Raw genomic sequence first — 27,071 nt, 5'->3', positions numbered from 1 at the left:
TTGGCGGGATTTCTAGTTTCTTAATGCCTCTTGCTTCATCCTCCTCAGCTATTCGTTCCTGAATATAATCTACCAGCTCAAACTAGACATTGAAATCGCCAGCAACCATCACTAGATGGTTCCTTCTATCTAGTTCTAGATGGTTTGACAGTGTAGTTATAGTATCAGAAAGTTTGTGTAGATTACTACAACGATTATATAAATTTATTAACTTTACTGGGGGTTTCCCTTTTGCAGGCCCTAATGACAGCCCTATAATATCCACCGAGCCTAAATCGAGAACTTTAAGTTTGCAGGCTATTGTGTTTTTAATCCAAATCAGAAGGCCACCTACAGGTCGACCCATTTGCCCCTTTTTGGCTTCAATACTAAAAGTAGTATAGCCAACCCTGTACACTTTTTCAACTGCCCAGGTTTCTTGCAGATGGCAAATGTGAAATGTATCCATCATGGAACACCAGTCTGGATCATGTAGTTTCGGTGTAATGACTGCCACATTCCAGGAGATGATTTCCAGATCTTGGACATTTTTCCCTGTGGCCCGGGGATTCCTTTCAGAGAGGGATGCCCTCCCCTCACCCCCACCTTCTGGCTGTAACAGCGAAAGGTTGCATAATACGGTAGGGGATTTAGGGATGACAGCTACCTTTCTAGGCCAGACAATCGATTTTGTCAGGTCTTTGCCTCTCGCGCCCTCTAACTCAGGAGGTGCAATGTCCCTGCTCATATCTAGTCAGTCTAGATCATCCAGGCCTGACAACAGTTGGAATCTATTTCTTAATTCAGGTGGATGAGGTGGCTTAGGGTTAGGTTCATGATGTGGGAGAACCCTACCTCCCTTAATCTGCCGTACTTCCTGTACAAAGAGCCTATAAAAGAAAGCAAGGGGTAATAACTTAGGTCCTCTTCCATCACTGAGTGCTTCCAGCTGGGGGCCCCAACTGAGAAGCCACGAGGCTATATGTGGGGATCTGCAATTTATAACTATGCAATCCCCAGCAACATACTCCACAGAAGCACCAATCCAGTCCACCCGCCTTACATACAGGATATCCTGAGAAAATACACCTGAGAAGTTCCTGTGCTGGGATAGTCAATGGCATACTTTGTTCTTTAGTTCAATAAAAGATTCCCGTTTGTTTTCCATTAGGGGAACAACATTTTCAAGCACAACCACATACGGGGAACATTCAGGGGGAAGATGTAGTATTGTTTTAGCGCCATTGGAATTTCCAATAGGCCCGGGTTGTGGGTTGGATTTAGGTGGTTCATTAGAGCACGTTTCCCCCTATTGCCAGATACATTACATAGGTTGGTACCAATGCCTGCTGGTCTAGATAAAGTATTTACCTGGTCTTGTACTCCACTAGGGATAAGACCTCCCTGTGTTGGGTGTGTTACACTGGGAGGTGTAGTGGGTTGCTCTAGTATGGACTTACTGTTTGATTTATCCATCCGCCCTGTTTTACCCTCTGCCCTTTTAGGGTGTGCTCAGAGACCTTGCTCCCTACCTGAACTGACCTCTATACCACTTCCCCCATTATTACGCTCTCCTCCCTCATGCCCTGAAATTCCTTTGACACATTTATACATTAGATCTACAGATGCCTCAAGTTACACCAATCTCGAAATTACTGGAAGAAGAATTTTTGACATCGATTAATCAAGGCGCACAATTAGTGCGTCCACTATACAAGCCACAGAGGCATTCAAGTTGCCTGGGGTAAGTAGGCCATTTGTCATCGGACATTCATCACCTGTGTCAACCTCATCAGATGCTAGTTCTTTTGCCTTATGCCTTGATCTAGTACGGATATAGCAAGCTTGACCAGTATGTTTCACTTTCCTCTTTTTTCTTAGCACAACCACCATGATCTACTGTCGGCCCCACCCTTGAGCCCAGTTGATCCAAGATTAAAATGGTGTCATCTATTGGGCACAAGTTTAGATTACATGGTTCGCTCTCAATGTTGGCATCAATATCAATGTCATTTGGCGTAGGGGATTGGATAAGGTTCATAGTACCTGGGGTTGCTTGATTGTTTACCACCCCTCCTCCAACTGACATCCGTCGCTCGCTCAACTCAATTTCTTTTTCGATTGCCTTAGTTGCTTTAAGTAAATAGCAATCCAGGGTTTAACTTGTCAATTGTTTCGGTGTGTTCACCTTTGTACCGCCTCCTTTCCGTTTAGGCGACATTTTCCCAGGTATAGACGACTACTCCCCGGTCAAGCTGTGCAGTACCCACAGTGAATGAGTTTACAAGGCAAGCCCCCTTTTTTCCAACATTAGGGGCAACACATACCAAATAAAAGTGCACTCAGAAGTTAGCAATGGAACGAAATATAAAGAGCCTGGCCCCGCCCCGCCTCTTCCTGGCTCTGACGGACGCAGACAGGCCCGCCCTTGAACCGGGCTTCGCCCGTGCGCATCCCGCGCTGCGGGAGCCCAATATTGCTTTTATGCGCCTCCTGGCGCGGAAAGGGTGACGTGCCTCGACCAGCACAGCCTGCTGGATGCTGTGGTCCTGCCCCCAGAACTGGGAAACTGCTGCTCTGTTTGTTCGTGTGTCCCGCGCTGCGGGAGCCCGGTATTGCTTTTATGCGCCTATTGGCGCGGAAAGGGTGACGTGCCTCGACCAGCACAGCCTGCTGGAGGCTGTGGTCCTGCCCCCCGAACCGGGAAACTGCTGCTCTGTTTGTTCACGCGCCCCGCTCTGCGGGAGCCCAGTATTGCTTTTATGCGCCTCCTGGCGCGGAAAGGGTGACTTGCCTCGACCAGCACAGCCTGCTGGAGGCTGTGGTCCTGCCCCCAGAACCGGGAAACTGCTGCTCTGTTTGTTCGCACGCTTCCCACATAAGTACTTACACATTCTAAGTAGAGCTTCCATTTTAATTTCTAGGAAATAACTGATGTGTGAGTGGAATAATAGATATATGAGTGAGTAAGACTGAAAAAGTTTTTTAACTAATAAATATTTATGTTCCATTCAGCCAGGTATTTTTAACCCACTAATATTCCCTACCGTTCTTATACCATCATTTACCTTATAGTCCATAGGTTACAAAGTGCTCCCACATTTCAGTTGGTCGCAGCACGCCTCGTCCCGCTGCGGTGTGGAAAGAACCTGATAATGAAGCATGCCACCATGGGACATTTTGGTCGGTGAGGGTTATTTTAAGAAAACTGAACTAAAAAGGTCACTAGGAAGGTAGCCAACTCTAACACAGTAGAACTCCTCTTGGTTGTTCGATTAAGTAAGGAGGCTGAGTCCTCTGTAAACCTTGCCTCTTCCTCCCCCTTTTGTTTGACTCCCAGTGATTTGCTTGCCTTAATGTTTTCATATTGTTGATTCGTATCTATTAAGTTATGGTCCAAGTATTTTGCTTCTTAGAGATATAAATTGATCCTATCATATTTATGCCCACTGAAAACCTTTGAGGATAGGGGTTGTTCTAATGTCACTTTGCCAGCAGTTAAAAGGCAAAGATAAACAGGGACAGTGACAGTGACCATCTGCATTTATTTTGCGCATTCTCCTCAGCGCTGCAACTGTCGTTTTAAACTACTGCTTCGCTATTCGCGCTTTGCGCTTTTATCTTTGGGCGTGAGTATCTGAGAGGCATCTAGGGGGTTCTTGAGCAGGGACTTACTTGCACCATAATTGTGACCTTCACCCGCATTTGCGGGGCTTAGTTAGGGACGGGCTTCATCTGGGCGCTGTGTGTGACTTTGGCCGCCATCTTAGGTGGGGGTGTTCTCGTTTGGGCCGACTTTAGGCGCCATCTTGCAGTGGGTCCAGTGGTTTGACTCCCAGGACTCCCGCGCACAGGAAGGGTATTTAAACCACTCCCTTACCTATTCTTGTTAGACCATCTGCATTTATTTTGCGCATTCTCCTCAGCGCTGCAACTGCCGTTTTAAACTACTGCTTCGCTATTCGCGCTTTGCGCTTTTATCTTTGGGCGTGTGTATCTGAGAGGCATCTAGGGGGTTCTTGAGCAGGGACTTACTTGCACCATAATTGTGACCTTCACCCGCATTTGCGGGGCTTAGTTAGGGTCGGGCTTCATCTGGGCGCTGTGTGCAACTTTGGCCGCCATCTTAGGTGGGGGTGTTTTCGTTTGGGCCGACTTTAGGCGCCATCTTGCAGTGGGTCCAGTGGTTTGACTCCCAGGACTCCCGCGCACAGGAAGGGTATTTAAACCACTCCCTTACCTATTCTTGTTAGACCATCTGCATTTATTTCGCGCATTCTCCTCAGCGCTGCAACTGCTGTTTTAAACTACTGCTTCGCTATTCGCGCTTTGATCTTTGGGCGTGTGTATCTGAGAGGCATCTAGGGGGTTCTTGAGCAGGGACTTACTTGCACCATAATTGTGACCTTCACCCGCATTTGCGGGGCTTAGTTAGGGTCGGGCTTCATCTGGGCGCTGTGTGTGACTTTGGCCGCCATCTTAGGTGGGGGTGTTCTCGTTTGGGCCGACTTTAGGCGCCATCTTGCAGTGGGTCCAGTGGTTTGACTCCCAGGACTCCCGCGCACAGGAAGGGTATTTAAACCACTCCCTTACCTATTCTTGTTAGACCATTTGCATTTATTTCGCGCATTCTCCTCAGCGCTGCAACTGCCGTTTTAAACTACTGCTTCGCTATTCGCGCTTTGCGCTTTTATCTTTGGGCGTGTGTATCTGAGAGGCATCTAGGGGGTTCTTGAGCAGGGACTTACTTGCACCATAATTGTGACCTTCACCCGCATTTGCGGGGCTTAGTTAGGGTCGGGCTTCATCTGGGCCCTGTGTGTGACTTTGGCCGCCATCTTAGGTGGGGGTGTTTTCGTTTGGGCCGACTTTAGGCGCCATCTTGCAGTGGGCCCAGTGGTTTGACTCCCGCGCACAGGAAGGGTATTTAAACCACTCCCTTACCTATTCTTGTTAGACCATCTGCATTTATTTCGCGTATTCTCCTCAGCGCTGCAACTGCCGTTTTAAACTACTGCTTCGCTATTCGCGCTTTGCGCTTTTATCTTTGGGCGTGTGTATCTGAGAGGCATCTAGGGGGTTCTTGAGCAGGGACTTACTTGCACCATAATTGTGACCTTTGCCCGCATTTGCGGGGCTTAGTTAGGGTCGGGCTTCATCTGGGCGCTGTGTGTGACTTTGGCCGCCATCTAAGGTGGGGGTGTTTTCGTTTGGGCCGACTTTAGGCGCCATCTGGCAGTGGGTCCAGTGGTTTGACTCCCAGGACTCCCGCGCACAGGAAGGGTATTTAAACCACTCCCTTACCTATTCTTGTTAGACCATCTGCATTTATTTTGCGCATTCTCCTCAGTGCTGCAACTGCCGTTTTAAACTACTGCTTCGCTATTCGCGCTTTGCGCTTTTATCTTTGGGCGTGTGTATCTGAGAGGCATCTAGGGGGTTCTTGAGCAGGGACTTACTTGCACCATAATTGTGACCTTCACCCGCATTTGCGGGGCTTAGTTAGGGACGGGCTTCATCTGGGCGCTGTGTGTGACTTTGGCCGCCATCTTAGGTGGGGGTGTTTTCGTTTGGGCCGACTTTAGGCGCCATCTTGCAGTGGGTCCAGTGGTTTGACTCCCAGGACTCCCGCGCGGGACACCATAAGTAGAGATGTCTAGGCAAGCGCGCAGCGTGGGCGCGCAGCGGGCTCGCCGGCGGGGCGCCGGAGGTGCGCCAGAGGTAAGCCCGTTTGCGCCCGTTCGCGCTCCGGACGCGCCTAGCGCCAGAAACGCTGTTTCAGCACGCCTGACATACTCTAAAGAAGATCTGTGCCTGTTGAACCATCTCCCTAGCGCGGGGGTATGTTCGGCCCCTCTATCGGCCCCCCTGGTGAGCATTAACTGTGGCCTACTGAATGTTCGTTCCCTCTGCAAACACCATACAGAGACGGCTCTTCTTATTGACTCACTGCAGCTCGACATTATGTTTCTCACTGAAACCTGGACCAGGGCAGAGAGTAACGTAGAGCTGGGATGGGCTTGCCCGCTAGGGTATTCTATCAGGCATATTCCTCGACCCAATGGGAGAGGCGGTGGAGTGGGCTTTATTTTTAGAGACTCACTCGCGCTCTCTCACCTCGAAGTCAAACCGGTCAAAGGCTTCGAGCTTATGGGCTTCTCCTTAAAAGTTTTAAGTGGAACACTGTTCGCGGGGCTACTATGTTATCGCCCTCCCACCAGTACGACATCATCTGTACAAGATCTGATAGACCGAATTTATGATCTATCTAATACCCATGCGAGACTCTTAATTCTGGGTGATTTTAATCTTTGGCCCAGTGGTCCTTATGATCTTGCATACCGTGATCTGCACCAAGCCTGCAATAACCTGCATCTTATGCAGCTTGTATCCACCCCGACTCATGTGAAGGGCCATGTCCTGGATATGATCTTTGCAGCGAAACCGCTGGTCTTGATTAGGGAGGTTGCGGGTCAATGCTGGACAGATCATGCCCTGATTCACTTTTCTATCCTGTTACCAGCTGGATCGTTGAGTAAGAGCGCTCCGGTTAAGCCTAAATTCAGGAGACAATGGGCTCGGCTACTTACGGGCCCTAGTATACCCACATTACTGCCCAGAGCCTTTTCATTGGGTCAGGATGTGGAGGAGAGTTATTCAACTCTCTGCCATCAGCTCCTTGAATCACTTGACAGGATGATTCCAATGCGCAAGGTGAAAGATAAGCCGCAAAAAGTCAACCCTTGGTTTTCTAGTGACCTTTTTCAGCAGAGACTTCATTGTAAACAGGCGGAACGGGTCTGGAGAAGACACTATTCAGAAACAGATAGACTGGTCTATAAGAAAACCCTCCAGGAGTATAAAACTCAGATCAGGCTGGCCAAAGCTAAACATCTCGAGGCCACAATGGCCAAGGCTGGTAACAAGTCACAAACCTTGTTTAAGTTGGTTAAAAATCTCTCCAACCCAGCCTGTGCTACATCAGCCATTCCGGCCTCGCAGGAACTATGCGACTCATTAGCCTCGGCTTTTGAGGAAAAAATTAATACCATCTTAGCGGGCCTTTCTGCCCCCAATGTGTCTAGCCACCCTGATCCCTGCCCCCTGGGACCGGTCAGTGGAGTAGCTCGGGAGGTGATTACGGAGGAAGCAGTGCAACCTTGGCTGACCTGCTTTCCCATTCCTTCCCTGGAGGACTTCTGTCTGTTGGCGAATGGTGTGTCATCCGGTTCCCCGTTAGGCCCCCTGCCGCACAAATTTTGGAAGGTGTTCCAGGCTGAACTCTTACCCCCGCTACATTCCATCTGCTGCCAGTCATTGATTACGGCCACGGTCCCGGATAGCTGGAAACTGGCAGTGATCACGCCACTGCTAAAAAAAGTCACCTTGGACCCCTTATGTCCGACCAACTATAGGCCTATTTCACTCCTGCCTTTCTCAATAAAAATCTTAGAGAAATTGGTCACTAGGGCCCTATCCAGCTTCCTTGAATCCAACGACTTACTGGACGTGGCCCAATTCGGCTTTAGGCCGGCCCACGGTACAGAGACTGCCTTGGTGGTCGTTCTGGATGACCTGCGTTCGCGTGTCGACATCGGAGGAGCAGCGTTTTTGGTGCTGCTCGACATGTCGGCCGCGTTCGACACGGTTGACCACGCGGTCCTTCTGGGTAGGCTCCGGGAGAACGGGCCTAGCCTTGGACTGGCTGGAATCATACCTCTGTAACAGGCGACAATCTGTGGCTATACCGCCGTTTCGCTCGTTGGTGAGAGAGGTAAAACAGGGAGTACCGCAGGGCTCGGCAATCAGCCCGATCCTTTTCAATTTATATCTTCGCCCTCTAATAAGTCTGATTAAGTCATTCGGCATGTCTGTCATCAATTATGCCGATGACACTCAGCTTATTTTTTCCATCGAGGGCAGGGATGCGGTCCCCCTGGAATCCTTCCACCAATGCATGTCGGCAGCTGCGGGTTGGTTGCGTCAGAACTCGCTACAGTTTAACGGGGCAAAAACTGAAGTTCTCTACTGTTTTTCCACCTTGGGCCCTGTCGCAGCGGCAGATTCAGTTCGTAACCTAGGTGTCCTACTCGGGCCTGGTCTCCAGTTGGATGCCTTCGTTGACAAAACCACGGCGACCTGTATGCTGCTGCTGCGCATGTTGCGGAAGATTCTTCCGCTTCTCCCTCACTCAGCGAGGACGGAAGCAGTGTGCAGCATCATTCTCAGTAGGTTAGACTACTGTAACGCACTGCTTCTGGGAGCTCCCAATACCCTAATCTTGAAATTACAGCGGGTACAGAACATGGCGGCTAAACTGGCGCTCTCGCGGCCATGGTCTGCCTCGTCCTCTCTTGCCCTTTCGGACCTACACTGGCTTCCGGTGCAAAAGCGGATCTGTTTTAAATCAGCTTGCTTGGTCTTTAGAGCCTTGCATGGTTTGGGTCCAGAGGTGTTGCGAGGTCTTTTTTCCTGGTACTCTGCTGCCAGACTTTTGAGATCCTCCTCGGCCTTCCTAGTGACTGTGCCCAAGATAAAAAGGGTGAGGATGGGCGGCCGCTCATTCAGCTTCGCGGCCGCCAAGCTCTGGAACTCCCTACCTCTGACCCTAAGGTGCAAGCAGGATCTTTTGTCATTTAGAAAGGACCTTAAAACCTACCTCTTTCCTAAGGCAGTGTAATTGTCATCTGTAAGAATGTCTGTGGTCAAAGCGCCAGGATGCCCTTTGGGTGACAGATGCGCTCTATAAGTATGCCTACATACATACATTGTAATGTCTCCTTCTCTAGGTAGAATGACGTTTGTGTGTTAATTTATTGGCCACCTAGCGCACAAGTTACTACTTGTGTAACGATATATCTGTAAGAGACAATAGTTAGTGATAGATTCCTTACCTTAGAATATATCCCTAGGCGTCAGACTGGATCCGGAAATTTTTTCGTCAGCAGTACTCCTGCGCGTCGGTAGGTGGCGTCGAGCGGCTACCTAAGCGCCACCCTTGCGCGCTGATGTCATTTATTTCTTTTTCCGCGCCAGCAAGCGCAGATCCAGTTAGAGCACGTACCCTAGTCACTTTTTGACTAACTTTTTTGAGACTTTTGTCTCTACTTCTTGAGTCTTGACTCCTGATGCCGCGTAGGGATGCCTGGGTTTAAATCCTGCGGGGCCTGCTGCCGTACGATGTCGGTGGCCGACCCCTACGGCGCTTGTCTCTACTATCTGGAACGAGATCATGACTCCCGGTCATGTTCAGACTGTCTGGCCATGGCGCCGACGGCTATGCGGGAGCAGTCCCAAATGCTGCTGGAGGTCCGGCAGTCGTCTCTGCGAAGTTCGAGGTCCAGGGGTCGCTCGAGGGACTCGAGGGACCGACCGTGGAGCCATCATCATGGCTCCTCGGGATCGAAGTCTTCCCCCTCGGAATCGGGTAAGAGATGTCACGAGAAAAAGCCGAAGAAGCGTTTACGCTCTCCGACTTCCCCCCGTCGGTCGCTGGCCGCAGACCAGGAGTTCTTCCCACACGGCTCCATTGGAGCCTGAGAGTCCCGCAGCCTACCCACCTTATCCAGGTCTGTCGGCAACTCCGGCCCAGGTGCAAGAGTTTCTTGCCGCCATGGACCGCCTTTTCAGGCCTAGGACCCCCGCCGGCGTGCCTTTGGGCCCTGCAGTCTCAATTGATGGCCCTTGCTCGCCGCTGGCGGCTCCGACCCCGGCGCTGCAAGGTCCTCTGCCAGCGGCTTCGGCCCCGGCGCCGCAGGGTCCTCCGCCGGCGGCTCCGGCCCTGGCGCCCCCTGTGGCTCCGTTCCCGGCACCACAATGGGTCCCGTTCGTCCCACCGCCACTCTTGCCCGGGTTTCCGGACAATTTTGCTCCGGCTTGTGTCCCTAATTGGGACATGGAGCCAGATCGGTGCCGTTCCCGATGCCATTGGAGCATTTGTTTTCCCCTGTGCCTCCCCCACCGCTGCAGCCTGTGTCTCGGGCCGTGGAGGAGGGGGATGACTGGGACCATTTTGCACAGCAGTGCGCATCTGAACATGAGTGGGCGGAGAAATCGGAGGATGCAGGTGGCCTTGACCTCTCCTCTGAGCCTGGATTTATGTCTCCTTCTGCTGTCATGGAGGAGGGCGCCACTTATACTGTGGTGCTCCGTAGAGCAGCTGAGGCCCTTGACCTTGATCTGCCTACTGTCACTCTCAAGACGAACCTCCTTACTGAAGTGCTTCAGCCCGGGAAAGTTCTATGGAACCTCTGCTTCTGTTCAATGAGGCCTTGACTAATGTTTTGATGAGCACCTGGTCTAGACCAGCCACAGGGGTTCCTGTGGATAAGAACGTGGCCAGGTGTCATACCCCGGCACGGGGTGACCCTGCCGTTTAACAAATCATCCGACTCCGGAGAGCCTGGTCATTCAGGCCTCCACTTCCCAGAGTGCATTCCCTACCGCCCCGCCGGATAAGGAATCGAAGAAGCTGGAGCAGTTTGGCAAGAAGTTATTTTCCTCTGCCAGCTTGGGGCTGCGGTACGTCAATACTGCATGCCTCTTGGGCCGCAACTCTCATGTTGTGTGGGACTCTGTGGCACAGACACTGCCCCAATGCCCGGAGGAGGTTCAGGCTGTACTTTCCCAAGCTGTTGCGGAGGGGAAGGAGGCCGGGAAGTTCGCCATTTGGTGTGGGCTGGACACCGCTGATTCTTTGGGGAGAGCGATCTCCACAACGGTTGCCCTGCGTTGCCATGCCTGGCTGCGGCCCACGGGATTTTCAGGGGATGTCCAGAGTTACCCCATGGACATGCCCTTTTGATGGTACTCGCCTGTTTGGCAATAAGGCAGACAGTGCGCTGGAGCGTTTCAAGGACTCTCGGGCTACAGCCAAGTTCTTGGGTCTCTCCACCACTTACCCGGCCACGTCTACCTTTTGTTCCTTTCGTGGCCATGGAAGGGTCGCCCCTGCATGTTCGTTCAACCAGAAGCCTGCGCAGAACCAACCTCAGCGCGGCAGCGGGCGTGAAGGCCGCCGTAGCGAACAGGGGGCCAGCGTGCGGGCCAGTCCACCTCCGCTCCCGCAGCATCCACCTCGAAGCCTTTCTAGTCCGAGCTTTGGGGTTCAACCCACGCCGGTGGGCTGCAGGATTCAACATCACCTCCCCTACTGGCGTTCTGTCACTTCGGACAGGTGGGTGCTGCAAATCGTCCAAAGGGGTTACTCTCACCCCTTCGAGTCTGCCTCCCCAGCCATGCCACCTCAGTTCCACCGCATGTCGGGGGATCACTTTGCGCTTCACCAACAGAAAGTCACGGCCCTCCTGGCCAAGGGGGCCATTGAGCGCTTTCCTGGACCAGAAGTAGGATGTGGTTGTTATTCCCACTGTTTCCTGGTCCTCAAGAAGGACAAAGGGGGCCTGCGCCCCATCTTGGACTTCAGGAACGTCAATCACTTCCTCAGGAAGGAGAAGTTCAAGATGTTGACTCTGGCTCAGGTCTTGGCTGCCCTCGACCCTGGAGACTAGATAGTAGCGTTGGACTTGCAGGAAGCATATTTACACATCCCCCTCCTGCCGGCCCACTGGCGTTATCTGCGGTTCACGGTAGGCCAGGAGAATTTCCAGTTTACTGTGCTCCCCTTCGGACTTACCAGCGCCCCTCAGGTGTTTACGAAAGTGATGGCGGTGGCCGCAGTCATCTGCGCAGGTCAGGCATGTCAGTCTTCCCCTACCGCGACGACTGGTTATTGAAGGCGAGCTCGCCCCAGGCAGTCGTCACCCACCTTCAGACTACGGCCGACCTCCTGCATTTGCTGGGGTTCTCCATCAACATGCTGAAGTCGCACCAGAGTCCCTCTCAGTAGCTCTCCTTCATCGGAGCGGTTCTGGATTTGACACGGTTTTGGGTTTATCCTCCCGAGCAGCGAGTCCGGGATATTCAGGCTATGATTTCGATCTTTCTGCCTCTGTCCCGGGTTTCAGTCAGGATGACCCTCCGGCTCCTGTGCCTGATGCCCTCCTGCATCCTGCTAGTGCAACATGCCAGATGGCATATGCGGGCTCTGGAGTGGGACCGGAAGTTCCAGTGGGCACAGCATCAGGGCAACCTGTCCGATCATGTCCAGAACTCAGAGGGCAGTGGTGGCTCACGAATTGCGATTGGGTCAATGGCAGATCCCTCTCCCTTCCCCAACCGGAGCACACAGTTGGGACGGATGCGTCCCTCCTGAGATGGGCCGGCCACTTGGGAGAGGCGGAGATCAGAGGCCTCTGGTCTCCGGCGGAGTCCCGGCTCCATATCAACTGGTTGGAGCTTCCGACGATCTGTCTTGCACTGAAGGCATTTCTTCCCTCTGTCTGGGGAAGTTTAGTGCAGGTGTTTACGGACAACACAACTGCCAAGTGGTATCGCATCAAACATGGCGGGGTGGGGTCGTGGACCCTATGTCAGGAGGCTCTGCACCTCTGGACATGGCTGGAACATCAAAGCATTACCTTGGTGGTTCAAGACCTGGCAGGTTCTCTGAACGCCAGGGCAGACAAACTCAGCCACCGGTGCTTGATGGATCACTAATGGCATCTGTGGTCTGTTGTACGCCTTTCCGCCTATACCACTTCTGCCCAGAGTGCTGAAGAAGATTCGGCGCGACCGGACCCAAATCATCCTTGTGGCTCCGGACTGGGTACGAAGATACTGGTATCCCAAGCTACTCAGCATGGCGATCGATCCCTCGATCAGACGGCCTCTGCGGGAGGATCTTCTGTCGCAGCAGCAGGGGACGGTCCTCCACCCGAACCTGCCCAGCCTCCACCTCCATGCTTGGAGATTGAGCAGCGACAGTTGACAGCTTTCGATCTTCCTCCCGAAGTCTGTGATGTCATTCTGGCAGCCAGGCGTCCCTCCGCTAAGACGGTATACGCCTGCAGGTGGAACAGATTTGTGGCATGGTGCACAGCGAAGGCTGTGGATCCCCATTTCTGCCCCTCTTTCTGAGATCCTTCTGTTCCTACTATTTTTGGCCCAGCAGGTTATATTTCAACCATCTCCGCCTTTCTACAGCTTCCAGATCAGCCTTCCCTTTTTAAGTCCCCGGTTGTTAACCGTTTTCTCAAAGGCATTACACACTTTTCCTCCCGTGCCTTTCATAATGCCTCAATGGGACGTAAATCGTGTCTTGACTTATCTGATGTGCGCTCCCTTTGAGCCCCTTCATAACTGTCCCTTACGTCTTCTCACTTTAAAGACGGCTTTCCTGGTAGCTATCACCTCTGCCAGAAGAGTGAGTGAGCTCCAGGCTCTTTCTTCTAAACCTCCTTTCCTTTCTGTTCATCTGGACATGGTGGTTTTAAGGACGCGTCCTTCTTTCTTGCCAAAGTTTGTCACGCCCTTCCAAATCGGGCAGACCATCACTTTGCCCACCTTCTTTCCGCCTCCGCATCCTTCAAAAGAGGAAGAGAGGCTCCACCATCTGGACCCAAAACTGCGCTCTCGTTCTATCTGAATCAGTTCCGGGTGGATGACCAGCTCTTTGTTGGCTACGTTGGCACCAAAAAAGGTCGGGCAGTGCACAAACGAACCATCTCTCGGTGGGTTGTTCTGTGCATAAAAGCATGTTACTCATTGGCCAAGAAGGTGTGGGGCTGCGTGCCCATTCCATCAGGGCAACGGCAGCCACTACTGCCTTGGGACGCGGCGTTCCCTTGCAGGACATTTGTCAGGCAGCTACGTGGGCCTCGCAGCACACGTTTACCAAGCATTATTGCCTTGACAGTCAAGTCTGGAGAGACGGCTTCTTTGGCCGTTCTGTTCTTTGTGACTTTCTGATGTAATCTTGTTCGCCGATCCACCACCAGGGTTGGTATTGTTAAGGTATCTATTCTAAGGTAAGGAATCCATCACTAACTTGTCTCTTTCAGATGCACAAGTTACTACTTGTGGAACAATATATCTGTGAGAGACATTAATTAGTGATTCCTTACCACCCCACCCATCCTCCTCATTCTGCGAACTGATTTCTAGGGTTAAGGTCATTCCTTTCAGGGCCCTAGTTTCATGGCACCAGTGGTCAGTATCTTGCATGGCTCTGCGTTCCTGGTCGCGAAAGTCATGTACAGAACTGACGTCAGCGCGCATGGGTGGCACCTAAGTAGTCTCTGTGACGTCATCTCGGTGCTTACGACGCCAGCGACGGACGCTGAGCCACCCGCACGACACCACCTACCGACGCGCAGGGGTACTGCTGACGAAAAACTTTCTGGATCCAGTCTGACGCCTGGGGATATTCTAAGGTAAGGAATCTATCACTACGTGTCTCTTTCAGATTATGGGTTCCACACATATTACTTTCACACAATGAGGACATTTTGGCACATCTAGAATTTCCCATGATTTACAGAAATAAATTGTCATTCAAATGAATCAAATACATTACATTATTTCCTCGCATTATATTACCATTAAAGGGTCAACAGTTCGGCTTCTGGTTATAAGTCAAGTTCTATCCCTCTTGAGGGAGACAGACAACTGTGAATCCACAGAAGTATCTGTTTTACATACTGAAGCCTAGGTCAGTTTCAATATTCAGTTATTATAATAATAAAATAATTAAAAAATAAATAAAACATATCTTAACTATAAAGAGGCAAGTTAGAGGAAAGTAGGTCTTTAGGAGAAAGTCTGAGCACCACCTCTACCTCCAAACCATGCTTAACTGCGAAAGTGATACCATTAAAAGGCATATTCATTGTGTGCCCTCCCCCTACTTTCCCAGATGCAATGCTATTGGGTTATTCAGATTCAAATGCACATCTAAATGCCTCGATTTATGTGGCCCTTAAACTCCAAGAGGATAACAGATATATATGTCACCCCGACTGATGTCAAGGTCCACTATGACTAAAAGCACAGATTTGTTGACTACAGTCCCATCTCCCCCATCCGCACCCGGAGACAACCATCCACCTGTTTTATTGGTTTCAGCCATCTTGTCTGCTGGTGTCCAAATCCCATGGACAATGTGTAAGTCTCGGATCATCTCTGCCATGCTCACAGTCATTTTTCTGGTATGGTCAGTGTGGTTCATCTCCCCAAAGAGGGAAGATCGTAAAGCCCTCATGGTGCACCACCAGTGTTACTAGAGAGTCTTTCAAAGAGTGGACTATGCATAGTTAACCTTCTCAATGACAGATCAGTTTAAACGGGTGGCACTACTGATATTTAACATCTTTGAATTTCTAGAATTCAGTGATGCGTTTAAAGGCTTTGCCTTTTGTCAGGGTTAATGGACAGGTGTTGGTAGAGATATACCTGAGGTCAAGTATAAGAGATGCCCCGCCTCATTGCTATGCTTTGGACATTATAGCTCCATGTCTGAAAAGAAATGCACCCTCACTAGTACATTCAGTGAGAGCAGTTTCTATTTCACACCTGTGGAGACCGTATAAACTGATCGATTTTAAATGATTGAAATTTCACTTTTTTTCCCCTGACCCTATTCTTCTATTTATAAGAAAGATAATTACGGAACCCCAACAAATTCCTTAAGAAGGGACTATTAAAATTCGATCTAGAAAATAAATAGTCTCAATAAGGCCGTGATCTCCAACTATTGACCTCTACGGAGTATGGAAATTTGACTTGTGAACCCTTCACATTTTGAATATGTAAACAAGTCTCTGGTTACTTTAAAAAGTATGACTATTGCTATGTATCAATTACGTAGATGATACCCACGACTATGGGGATTGTAATACCTAATGTCTTTGTATTTTTGTTGCACTTTCCCGTTTCTTTTTTTTTTTTAATGTCTTTAAAAAGATTTGAAATCAAAGCAATGAGAGTGACCCCTTATACACAATGGGGAACGTTTTTAAATCACCTTCATGACACTATTTCCAATTATAAAGATCTACTGCATAGTGCCTAAAATTACAAAATGTTATTTGCCACTAATGTATACCACATATCAGACTAAAATTATAGTGCAATATTTCATTTATTTTAAACCACACATATAAATCCATAATTTCATTCAAAATGTTTTTCATATTGCACATATCATTAATATCGTCACAGTGTATTCAACAAATATCTTATAGCCGTTAATCATCAAAAAAATCCTAACCTAAAAATCAAAAACTGTTGACGCATCATTTCGGTGGTACCCTGGTTTACCCCAACTTCTTCAGGACAGACATTAAAATATATAGGACTACTTTAAAAAACAAAATGTATGTTATTCTTTAATGTAGGAAACCGATGTTAATTGTTCCACAATGTGTTTGTTTGTCATTAAACGCCATCCAGCCATTCTTCGATGGGCTGACTCAGATTTCCACAATTGGTATATGCTCTATTTTTCTGGGAAAGCACATCCACTAATCCCAGGGTGTGTTATTTCTCCATTTAGAACTGGGCAGAATTAGAAGAATAACAGCAAGGTGAGTGCAATGGTATTTTAGGCAGAATGCCCTTTGACAGGAATTTGTGCAGTGATGTATGTTGCACCATGTTCCCATGTAAGTGCAAGTTCCGGAACCAAGTGATTTTGTACATCTTTACAGGAAGTTCTTAAAAAGTTCTTAAAAGACCCCTGTACAACAGGCTGTGAGGCAAATTTCAATAGAGTCACCCTCAAAACTCTACAAACGCCACTTGATCTGAGATCCAAATTGATTTCACAATTCAAATGTCATTCAAATGTCAGTGAACTACAGAAGTTTGTTTTGGCTGCTGTAGTTATGTCAAAGTAGCACTACCATTAAATTATCACAATGAGACTAAGCTTTTGCTTGAACAAACTGCAGCTTAAAAGGATGTTCCTGAGAGGAAATTGTACAGTTGTGCCTTCCATTTGTGACTGTTCTTAGGAGGAGACTCTTCTGGGAAGGACTGCACGGTAAAAGGCTATTTATCATTAGGTAGAAAATTTGTTTTACTAAAGAAACTGCAGGTGATATGCAATCTTAAGACTTGCTGAATCTATATGTATTTGACATTGGATCTACAATGCACTAAATTGGAAAACAGATTCATTTTTTGAAGATTAACGTCTTGGAACTTACAATTTAGGAATTTAAATCATTTAAAAATGTCAGTAACTGCCTGCGAGAATAGACTGCTGAGGTTAAAAGACACCATGCTTTCATCACCATGAAAGCACAACACCTTTTTTGCAGTCATGCTACAAATTTAGCTATATGCCAGAGGCAGTACTGTAACCAATAACTTATAACATGTACTTATATTGGACTTTGGGCCTGTCCCTTGCTTATGACTGGATGGTCTACTTAACTATTTTAGGTCCCTGTTCTTGACTCTATGGTTTTCCTCCCGAATCTTGTGTTTCCTCTGCTCAGTGGAGCATTTTGCTTTTACCATATTTTAGTAGGATAGGATGTTTCCTTCCAGATTTGACATTAGGGAACTACTTTTCTTTTTGCAGGTTTGTTTCGCATTGCAGGTCTTGTATTCGAAGTAAGTGCATGGCCCTTTATCCTTCTGTTTCTGCCTGCTCCCCCACTCTCTTTATCCAGGGTATCTCTCTATGCCACTTCCCCACCCACTCACTCTCTCTTGTACCTGCCCCTGCACCCCCACTACATGTTTCTGCAGTTCGTGGTAGATCACTAGTGCTCCTGCTCTCTCACCCCTCCCTGTTCCCCAGAGTCCAGATTTGAAGTTGTTGAAGTCTGAATACAACTGCAGTCTTCCGCCATTCACTGCTCTCTACTATTTGACGTGTATGAACTGTGACGTCATCTAGGAATGGAACAATAAAGTATAGATATACCCTTCCAAGATGGCCCTCTTGAGCTACTGCCTTTGCCAATGTGTGTGCTCCAAACAAGCACTGGTAAAGCCAATTTTGGCAAAAGACATCTCCAGTTCACTATTCTATGGGCATTCGCAAAGCCAACTCAGCAAACAAATAACACTGGGATTGCTATATGCCAAGAAGAAGGAATTTCACTGAAAGCAAAATCAAAGCTTACGAAGTGTATTATATTTTTTCCACATAGCTAATGTCCTACCTGCGAATCAAAGTACCATACATGTGGAAGTAATACTCATCTTGTCATAACAGACTATCACACAACTGAAAGTGGGGTCTCGTAATAGGGAAAGGAGGCATCCATTTTGTGCACTGTTGCAATTAAAGTGAATAAATGCACTTACTTCCATGCAGTTCAAAAATTTCTCCGATCAGCATGAAACATGGTTCAGCAAGAGCATCTCGTTTCCCGTCCACATCCTCCCCGAAGTCTGAGAGGTCAAGATCTTCTTCGGTATCTTCCTGGAACAAAATGGACTTAAGACTGTGAGTTACTAATCTCCTCCTGGATAATATCACAGCGCCACTACCGAATGTGTTGGTGATGAGCAACTGCCCAACAGCCCTAAGTAAATACAAATATTATGCATGACCACAGTGCACTGACTGACACAAAGAACTTGTAAAAGTCTTTTTTCAACCGGTGCAGCTCGAAGATGCACAAATGCCACTTTAAACCTTTAAATGTTCACAACACTCTAATGGTGCCTCTCCATCACAATTTTGACCCAGGCATAAATTGTAATAGGGAAGTGGGTATTGTAACCTGGATCCTTTGTAGACATTTCATACTTCTAATTCTATTACGTGCAGCCTGCACTTTCCATATTGTACAAAGCACACGTATGTGAAAGACGCACCTTGCGAACTGTGGCCTGCTCCCTGTACACCATGCATCGGTGATTGGTTCTCTGAACACATGGGAATCTGCAGCTTTGCTCCCTTCTCATTGTACCCCAAACATCTCAGGGCTTGGTGGCCAGCACAATGAAATCTGCACCTTTGAACCAGTACAGCTGTTTCCAATCCCTCGCGACCCACTTTTAGAACAACTTTAAACTCCTTTACACACTTTATTTACCTTAACTGTGCACCGATGGAAACAACATCATTTACCTCAACCATTGACAGAGTGAGATTGAATATGTTCCCAAACAATACTTCACTGGTCATTATCCCCTGCCTTGCTTATCAGACTCCAGCATTCTTTTTCAATTACACTTTTATTTGTGTAGTTAATAAAAACCATTACAAAAATTCATTAAATCCACATGATAAAAAGAACTGTAGTGCGATTTCAAACATATCTGTCAGAAGTCGACCTGACAGGACTTTCTGCCACTTCCACATGATTAATTTAATACAAATTATAAAAGTAAACAAAGCACAAACAACTCATTGGTCTAAAATGAAAGAAATGTCAATCTGGAAAGAGCATGCAATGTTCATTTATAAAAATGCGGATTTCTGCGAAAGTGCATGATAAATGTAAATTGCTGCTAGTTGGTGCATTTCTTACTCTCAGAGCATTCTTTGTCACACACACTTCTAACTGCTCATGTGGCTTCCCAGTTTCCATATCCCCCACCCATTACAGCCTCGACCTGCCACGTCGTTTTGTCATCTCAAGTGAATATTCTACAAACCCTTAACCCTTACAAACTAGTCACTAACAGCCGTCTTTTAACGCCTTTGGAAGGCTTGGTCAGCCTACAATAAAACATGTCGTATCATTTCTACTCCCACTGAGCGTCACTTCATGTCACCACCATCAGGGACTCCTGGATTAATCAAAAGAATTGAGCAACACCTGCTGCTCTCCATATCAGGCATTCCACTTCTTCAAACTTGATGTGCTTGTATCACACAGGAGGAGGGTTCGGCCTTCTCTTTACCAAGCTCCTGCTGAAACCTCATGTAATACACTCAATAAACCTCTCTTTAAAACTTCGTTGTCACCAGCATTGTTCTCATAAAGCAGGTGAAGGAAAGAGGGGAAAGAAAGGGAGGCTGGAGAAAGATAAGAGGAGGAGGGCGAACATAGCGAATAGGAGACAGTGAATGAATGGATAGAAAAAGAGCAGGACTGGTTTTAACATTTTGCCAGGGCTGCTTTTATTCCTAATTCCACCCTGATCTGACCCTCAAGATTGCCCCCCCCCCCCTACTATCCAATAATTAGTCCATAGGGGAGAGGAGTTGGCCTAACGGCTAGGGCGCTCGACCTCGGACCTGGGGATCTGGGTTCGAGACTCGGTAACGACGCCAAAAAAAAACTCCTGTGATTCTGGGCAAATCACTTAATCTCCCTGTGCCTAAAAGGAATGTGTGTCCTCATGTAACGTAACTGGTGCTATGTAAAGCGCTCTGATACCTGATTCAGTTCGGGTCTAGTTCGCGATATATATACAAAAAAAAATAATCTCAAAATGAAAAAACACATACTCTCTAACTTCTTATCTTAATCAAGTGCACAGCAACCAAACCATAAAAGATAACTTCAACTCCTGTGAGGAATTCAATGTCAGTTCCAGTTTAATATTTTTTTTCTTGAATTCTTAAGAGACCTAGACAACGTTATGAATATTTTATTTACTATATAGAATCGGATTCAACACATACATACATTTACAAAAAATACAATAACAGTCTTCATTAGTAGAGGGTAGCAATGTTTTGCAGTCATATCATCCTTAATAAACATTGGAAATAACAGTTCAGGGGCAAATGTTATGCAAAGCTGAACATACAATCGGCTTGAGTTAAGTTCTGTTCCTCATTGTTGCATAATGGACACAAAAATGTTTCAATATTTAATCCCTCCCAGTAACTGATTTAAGAGGCAATCCCGAGAACTCACTTGAAGTACTGTGATCATTAAGCTTCCAAAGATATCAATTTTTATTTTTTTAAAGGTTTTGGAAATAAATGATACACACATTTATGTTCAGCGAAGCTTGACCTTTCATCCTGTGGTAAGCCATGCCCCCCTCATTGTACTTTTCACTTTCCTCAAGTCCGTACCATTTTTTTCTCAACTGTCACACTGGCCTCTAACCTTAATAGCAATTTGTGATGGGATTATTCCATTGGCCCCTTCTCGGCTCCCACTCATAGAAGCTCACACTGTCTTAATCAGTAGCCCAATATCCTTTAGAGGTTTTTGGTAACCCTTCCATTATATACCACTAGTTCAGTAGCCATGCACCAGTCCATGTTACGAATCCATTATTTGTAAGTTGGTAGCATCACATTTCTTCAGTGCTGTCATTATCTCTTTTTGTCAATATAAGACCATACCCAACAAATGATTTTCTGTATCAATTTGTCACCTGATCTCCGCAAATTCCCTGTATAATCTGTGGTGTCTTCAATGTCATGGGATCTTCTATTGGTTTGTTTATAATTTTCAATAGCGGAGTACTGCCTGTCCGCATTTGTTGTAAGTGCCTGTTGTAACACTTAAATCTGTGGAGCTACCCTGGTAGCCTATATATTTGTTTTATTGTTTTCATTGTTTAATTTTTGGGGTGGATTTTAATAGTGTTTTCTGTGTGTTATGCAAACTTTTTTAAATTGGTTCTTATCAATATTTATTTAGCTGCCTAAATCCCAAAAGAGACAAAACCGTTTTTTCCAGTGTTCTCAAAACGTAGCTTTTATAGTGGTTTTCATAACAAATACTGCAGGATATGTAGTGTCTTCCCATTGGCAGTGTTTATTTTTATGTTAGACCGCAATGAGCATAGGAGTCTGTATTGCCCTCACAAACACTCCCAGATTCTCTCACATACCCTCTCTCATAACCGCTCACACTTTGGGGCTCGGTCTGGTTTACAGATAATAAAGGAATAAGAAAGAAAATTGTATATCAAAATATTTTCAATAAACACATTCATGGATATTGATGGTGGCCATTCACCTTCTCTTTATTAATATTATGATATTGTAGGGGTGGTCAAACTTGCCAAGAGCATTGTAACCATCAGTTTGCTGCTCCCGCATGCCCAGGCAAAAGAGAGGGGATGTTTCCATTGCTACACCAGAGTCTTGTTGAAATTATACTTCTGAGGCCTAGGTTGTCCCCCTGACCTGTTGGAGCAGGAAGACTGACAAAGGCGGGACAGAGACGAAAATTGAAAGACAAAGTTGAAAAGTGAGATAGATGAGAGGAGAGAGACAAATACAAAAGCAGGAAACAAATGTGCAATGCAACGACTGGCATATAAAAAAGGAGAGGGGAGAAGTGACAAAATACTGCAAGAGGAGACAGAGGTATAGGCTGTAGGAAGGGGGGGGATAGAGGAAACAGAGCTAAATTGCAGAGAGATTGAGAAGCAGAGAAGAATGAAGGAGAAGAGGGAAACGTGAGAAGGAAACATGTGGGGTAAAAAAGCACAGTGAGTGGAGAGGAAAAGTGAATGGCACATTGGCAAATAGAGAAAGTGAAGGGAGGAGGGTAGGAAATGAAAGTGAAGAGAGGAAAAGTGAAAAATAAAGCAAGGGAGGGATGACAAAATGAAGGCTGGGGAAGGGGAGAAGGTATTCGTTTTTTTTAACGTGTAACAAGAAAGGAAGGCAGTATTTTAAAGTGCTGAGGCGTCATCTTGATCACTTCAGAGCACAATCTAAGTAACCTTGCAGTAAAGCAGTGTAGGAAGTGATTTTGAAGTGGCTGGTAATGGAAAATCCTTCAATTCCTGAAAGAAGGCCTAATTCGGGAGTAGAATCCATCGTCAGAATTTCCTCACCAAAGGGAAAGTATAATGTGAGAAATAACCCTGGTGGATGTTTTTTCCCGGTTTTAGTACTGACAGCAGAAACAGGAGCCCTTTTCATCTTCACTCAACTCTATAGGTCTGCTTGATGCCAAAGGCAGCACACTTCCATTCTAACTACCTGGCTGGACTGTAGCAGCGTGTGGCGCCCCTGGCGGGTCACTGTCACAAGTAGTGTATCACTTCCCTGATTCTGGAAGCATGTGGAGCTCTAGACCTGGTCACTAGCAGAGGTGGCACCTTGCCTTTCACTTCCCTGGCTGACCTTGAAGCAAGTCAACCCTAGGTCAAATGCGGTACAAAGCCCTTTCACCATCTGGCCCACCTATTTAAGTGTATGGAGCCCAACGCTTTCACAACACAAGGACAACAAGACACAGAAAGTTTTTGAGGAAGTGTCCACATCTGCAAACAGTGGGGTCTTCTACAATAGGCGGTCACTGGCTGCTGCTCTACCTGTTTATTTTGGACTGGACGTTACTGTTTGCCTGAAATCTTTTATCCTCATAGGACCCAGTGGTACACAGTGAGAAGGACATTTAGGCCCTCATTGCAAGTGGTCTCCTCAATACAATGTGTTCAGTATCTGCTGTTACCAGCCCCATAGGGGCTATGAGATCTGTGAATCTCTTCACTTTAATAAGTAGATTCCAGCTGGTGAAAACATCTAAAATCTCTGTGAAAGTTTGTGGGAAAATGAGTATTTACTAGGGAAATAAACTCAGAATTGCCAATTCTCTGGTAAGTCATCATTTTTTAATAGACCTTCAGGGTCTAATGTATAATGCCCCAGATTTCCTCACACGCCAAGTTACTATTATCCGGGGGGAGGAGCCAAGCTCGCGAGCGTAATGGTCGCCTTTTAGCTCGGCTCCCGCAGCCCTCCGGCCTGATCATGTATCCTGTATAATATCCTGTCTGGAGACGACACATTATCGGAGAATCGGAACTGGAACACCTCGCTTGCACTCACCATTTGGCCCGGAGGTTTCGACGTGCAGCGGCTCCGAAGTTGTGCCCTCCGCAAGACCGGGGCCTCCGTGGAACCTAGACCGGGACCGAGCCTGTGTGGTCCGACGACTGTCGGCCCCGGGCGAGAGAGTGAACCAATGATGAGAGCCGTTGTGCGAGAATCCCGGCGATCCTGATCCGGGCCTGCCCTGGTGACCGCGCGGCCGATGTGGGTGAGATGCACCGGGGACTGATTCTGTGAAGGGGTCCTCCCCCCGCCGCTGCTCTGACCGGCGGCCCTGGACCTCTGCGCCCGGGCTCTGCTTGTTGGGGGCGCCGGTGCTGGTGTAGGCGGAGACCCGCATTGGGCGGACATCCTTTCGGCACCAAGGCTGCCATTGCTGGGAACCCCCCGGAGCTCTGTGAAGTCCTACATTTTTGAACTGTTTTTGGGGGTCGCGGAGGGCGGCGACTGGGCTGACTTCGCGAAATGGCGGCCGACCCTCTGAAACATGAATCGCCTTGTGGCGGCGGGCTTGGGTTGCCTAATTGCGCGGGGGTCCGGTCTGGTGAGCGTGAGCTTACGGTTAGAGATATCCTGGAAGCTCTGAGATCCCTGCGCGCATCCCTGGCCCCCGATGTCCCTGTGAGTCCGCCGCGATCTGCCGCCATTTTGGGCGGCCGTTTCTTCTTGCCGCCCTCTTGTTTCAGTGACTCCATTGCCTCGCCCCCCTCGATTGCTGCAAGTGTTGCTGCCGCTGATCGAAGATCATTTTGTGTGCCGGTGACTTTGGAGCTCCCTGTTTTTCGAGGTTCTGACCCCGGGGACTTGGACATTGTGCCGCGGCCATGTTCGGCTCGGATGCCTGGAAATATTGGTGGACTGCCGCCTGCACCTGCTCCGATGGCTTCGCCTTTGTCTACTACAGGGACCCCCTCGCCTTCCCAAGCGGCGAAACTGACCTCCTGTTCTTCATCACCCGTGCTGCGATTGCTGATGCATTTAAACTCTCTGCTCGGACTTTTGCTCACTTGCGGACCGATTTACCCTCAATGTCTACGTGGTAGTCAACATTTTTTTCGACTGTGTGCTGGTCTTGTATTGAGTATTTCATTTTACACTGTCATGTGGTGGGTGGAATTTGTGGTTCGGAAGGGATGGGGGTGATATACACGACTCCTGGTTGATTATGGGTATACGACTTAGTGGCGCAGTTGTTAGTACCCATAGAGCGGTGGGTGGTCCCTTCCTCTGTAAGTTTTATGGCGCTTGATGGGGTGTCGTCCTGGTCTGTTTTTGTTGCGATTGTCTGGGTGGGCGGAGGGCGGCGGCCGACCATATTGATTTCTGTTCTTATGCTCCTCCCTCCTGTTTTCTTTATTTCTGTTTTTGTTTCTTTTTGTCTCGTTCTTCTCTCTTTCCTTCTTGCTATATTTCGGGTTCTGGTTTAGGGCGACAGGCACGCTGTCTGAAGGGTAGGCCATAGCCTTCTACAGGGGTGCAGGGTGGGATGGGTGGGTTGGGTTCTATTTGTTGTTTGTTTTATGGTTCTATGGCCCTTTTGTATCTCTTTATAGTAATGCCGCGTCTGTCCCCGCCTCCCGTGGTGTGTTCGGGGTGGGGTGTGTGGCGTCGTTAACCCTCCTTTTATGGTTCGGTTGCTTTTCTTCTCGATTGCTTTACCCTCACTGGTGCTGATACTCCTGTTTTCTCCTGTACTCCCGCCACGGGACGCCTGTGTCGGCGTGTCTTCTTTCTTTCGTTTTTGTATTTCATTTCTTTTTCTCATTGTTCCGTCTTGTCCTCCTCCCCTCCCCCTCTTTCCCCCCTCTTCCCCCTCTGTTCCTCGCCCCCGTCCCCCTCCCTCCTTTTTTCTGGAGGTCACTATGACGGATTAGTTTTGATGTAAGGTTTCTCCGATCCCTCTGTTCTGGCTTAGCTGTGGTTTGGGTGGTGGGCATTTAACGATGATAATGTTCAAGTGTCGATTATGTCTAAATTATCCCGATCTTCCTGTGTGAATTGTGTTGCCTCTCCTGTATTGCGGCCCCATACCCCCTTATTGTCGCTGAGGCTGGTTCTGGGACTTCGGACATCTCTATATTGAAAGTGAGCCTGTCGTACACCTTATCCCCATATTATAAAATTAACCTTTTTTGCTCCTGTGTCTTGGCCCTCTGGTTCCTAGGTATATTCCCCCTTTTTAAGATTGTATTGCCTCTGCTTCTTGCTGATTGATTCTGTAATGTTTGCCTTGGAACTTCTGATTGCTTTACGTATTGCGGCCGGCCGATTTGGTTGTAGGCCTAGACTTGTATATCCTTTTGACGCTAATAAAGGTTTTAAAAATAAAAAAAATTTAAAAAATTAAAATAAAGTTACTATTATCCCTGGTATCTGTAACAGACAGTTGAGGAAATTCCCACTCATTTTCCAGGCTGCTCGTAATGAGGGCATTGGGTACCATAGTGGTAAGGTGGCAGGTGTCATGTTAGAAAAGAGAGAGGTTAGTTGCCGAACACTTCAAGAGGGTTGCAGCTGTATTAATGCAATTTCTAGATCATTACACACCACAAAAGTGGTAATTTCTGAAATTTGTCTATTTGCTTCAACGTCTCTGAAATGTTCTACTCACTATAAAATGGCACTCAGAGTGTCACATATATATGTCTTTGAAATGTCACACATAAGTACTTTGAAAACCTGGAAAAGTTACACAAGCATTCTGAAAAATTGGCAGTTCTGGCTACAATAATTACAGAGCTTCTAAACTCTACCCCTTTAATCCAAGTGAAAAAAGCTGGAAGAAATGAAAGAAAAAAAAAAAATTTTGTGACAAATCGCAAAGAGAATAATCTTAGACCAGTCATCCTTGCTGCTGTCTTGTGTAATATAAGTAAACAAAAAATTCCCTTGTGAGTGCTCGGATTAATCTCAGTAACTAGTAATCACTCAGGGCCGCATACCAACCCATCCTTTTTTTGCTCTCCATGCCACCTCAGATTAGACCCAGCAATATGTAAATCAGCCTTGGTCCTGCTCCAACCGGAACACAAACAACCCAAGAATGGGTTCGGCCTATTTGGGCCTCTTCAGTTGGATGCACTTTGGTTGCAGCAGAGCAGTGAGCATGGGATCCACGTCTGAGCATACCTGTCACACAGAGTGTCTCACCGAATTAACAATGTCATATCGTGTTGGCCCTTCTTAGACATTAATAAAAAGAACACATTTTCTCTTGCTTAGCTTTCTCTGTACGGCATTTTAACTTTAGTATGTGCCAGTATTTATCATTGTTTATATTTTTGCACAGTAGAGGGTAGGGGCTTTATCAGTTTTTATCAATTTAAACTGAAAACAGGAAAGCCTATCAGGCATTCCTATTTCCAGTTTTCACCTCTCCGAATCATTAAGGGGGCTGTGTTTTTCTAGTACTTCTAAAGAATTTTGCTCTTAGTTACGTATTCCTCTGGTCAGTACTACCATCCTTTTAGCCTTCTCTTCACTCCTCATTTCTATGTACCCTTTTCTTTAATTAGCACTA

General features: G+C 47.5%; 1 protein-coding gene across 2 annotated transcripts in view; it reads right to left on the bottom strand.

Moving 5' to 3' along the window:
* Window positions 1-27,071, bottom strand: part of SNX25 (sorting nexin 25) — a 1,269,225-nt gene that overhangs the window by 74,088 nt on the left and 1,168,066 nt on the right. For both annotated transcript variants that reach the window (XM_078678040.1, XM_078678039.1), the window contains one exon: window positions 18,142-18,259. In XM_078678040.1, the coding sequence (XP_078534166.1) occupies window positions 18,142-18,259 (118 nt within the window). The remainder of the gene's footprint in view (window positions 1-18,141; window positions 18,260-27,071) is intronic.

This window comes from Lissotriton helveticus, chromosome 2_2 (genome assembly GCF_964261635.1).
Source record: "Lissotriton helveticus chromosome 2_2, aLisHel1.1, whole genome shotgun sequence".
NCBI classification, from domain to species: domain Eukaryota; kingdom Metazoa; phylum Chordata; class Amphibia; order Caudata; family Salamandridae; genus Lissotriton; species Lissotriton helveticus.
Note: the sequence above shows the minus strand (reverse complement) of the source record. Positions and strands in the feature narration are given on the sequence as shown.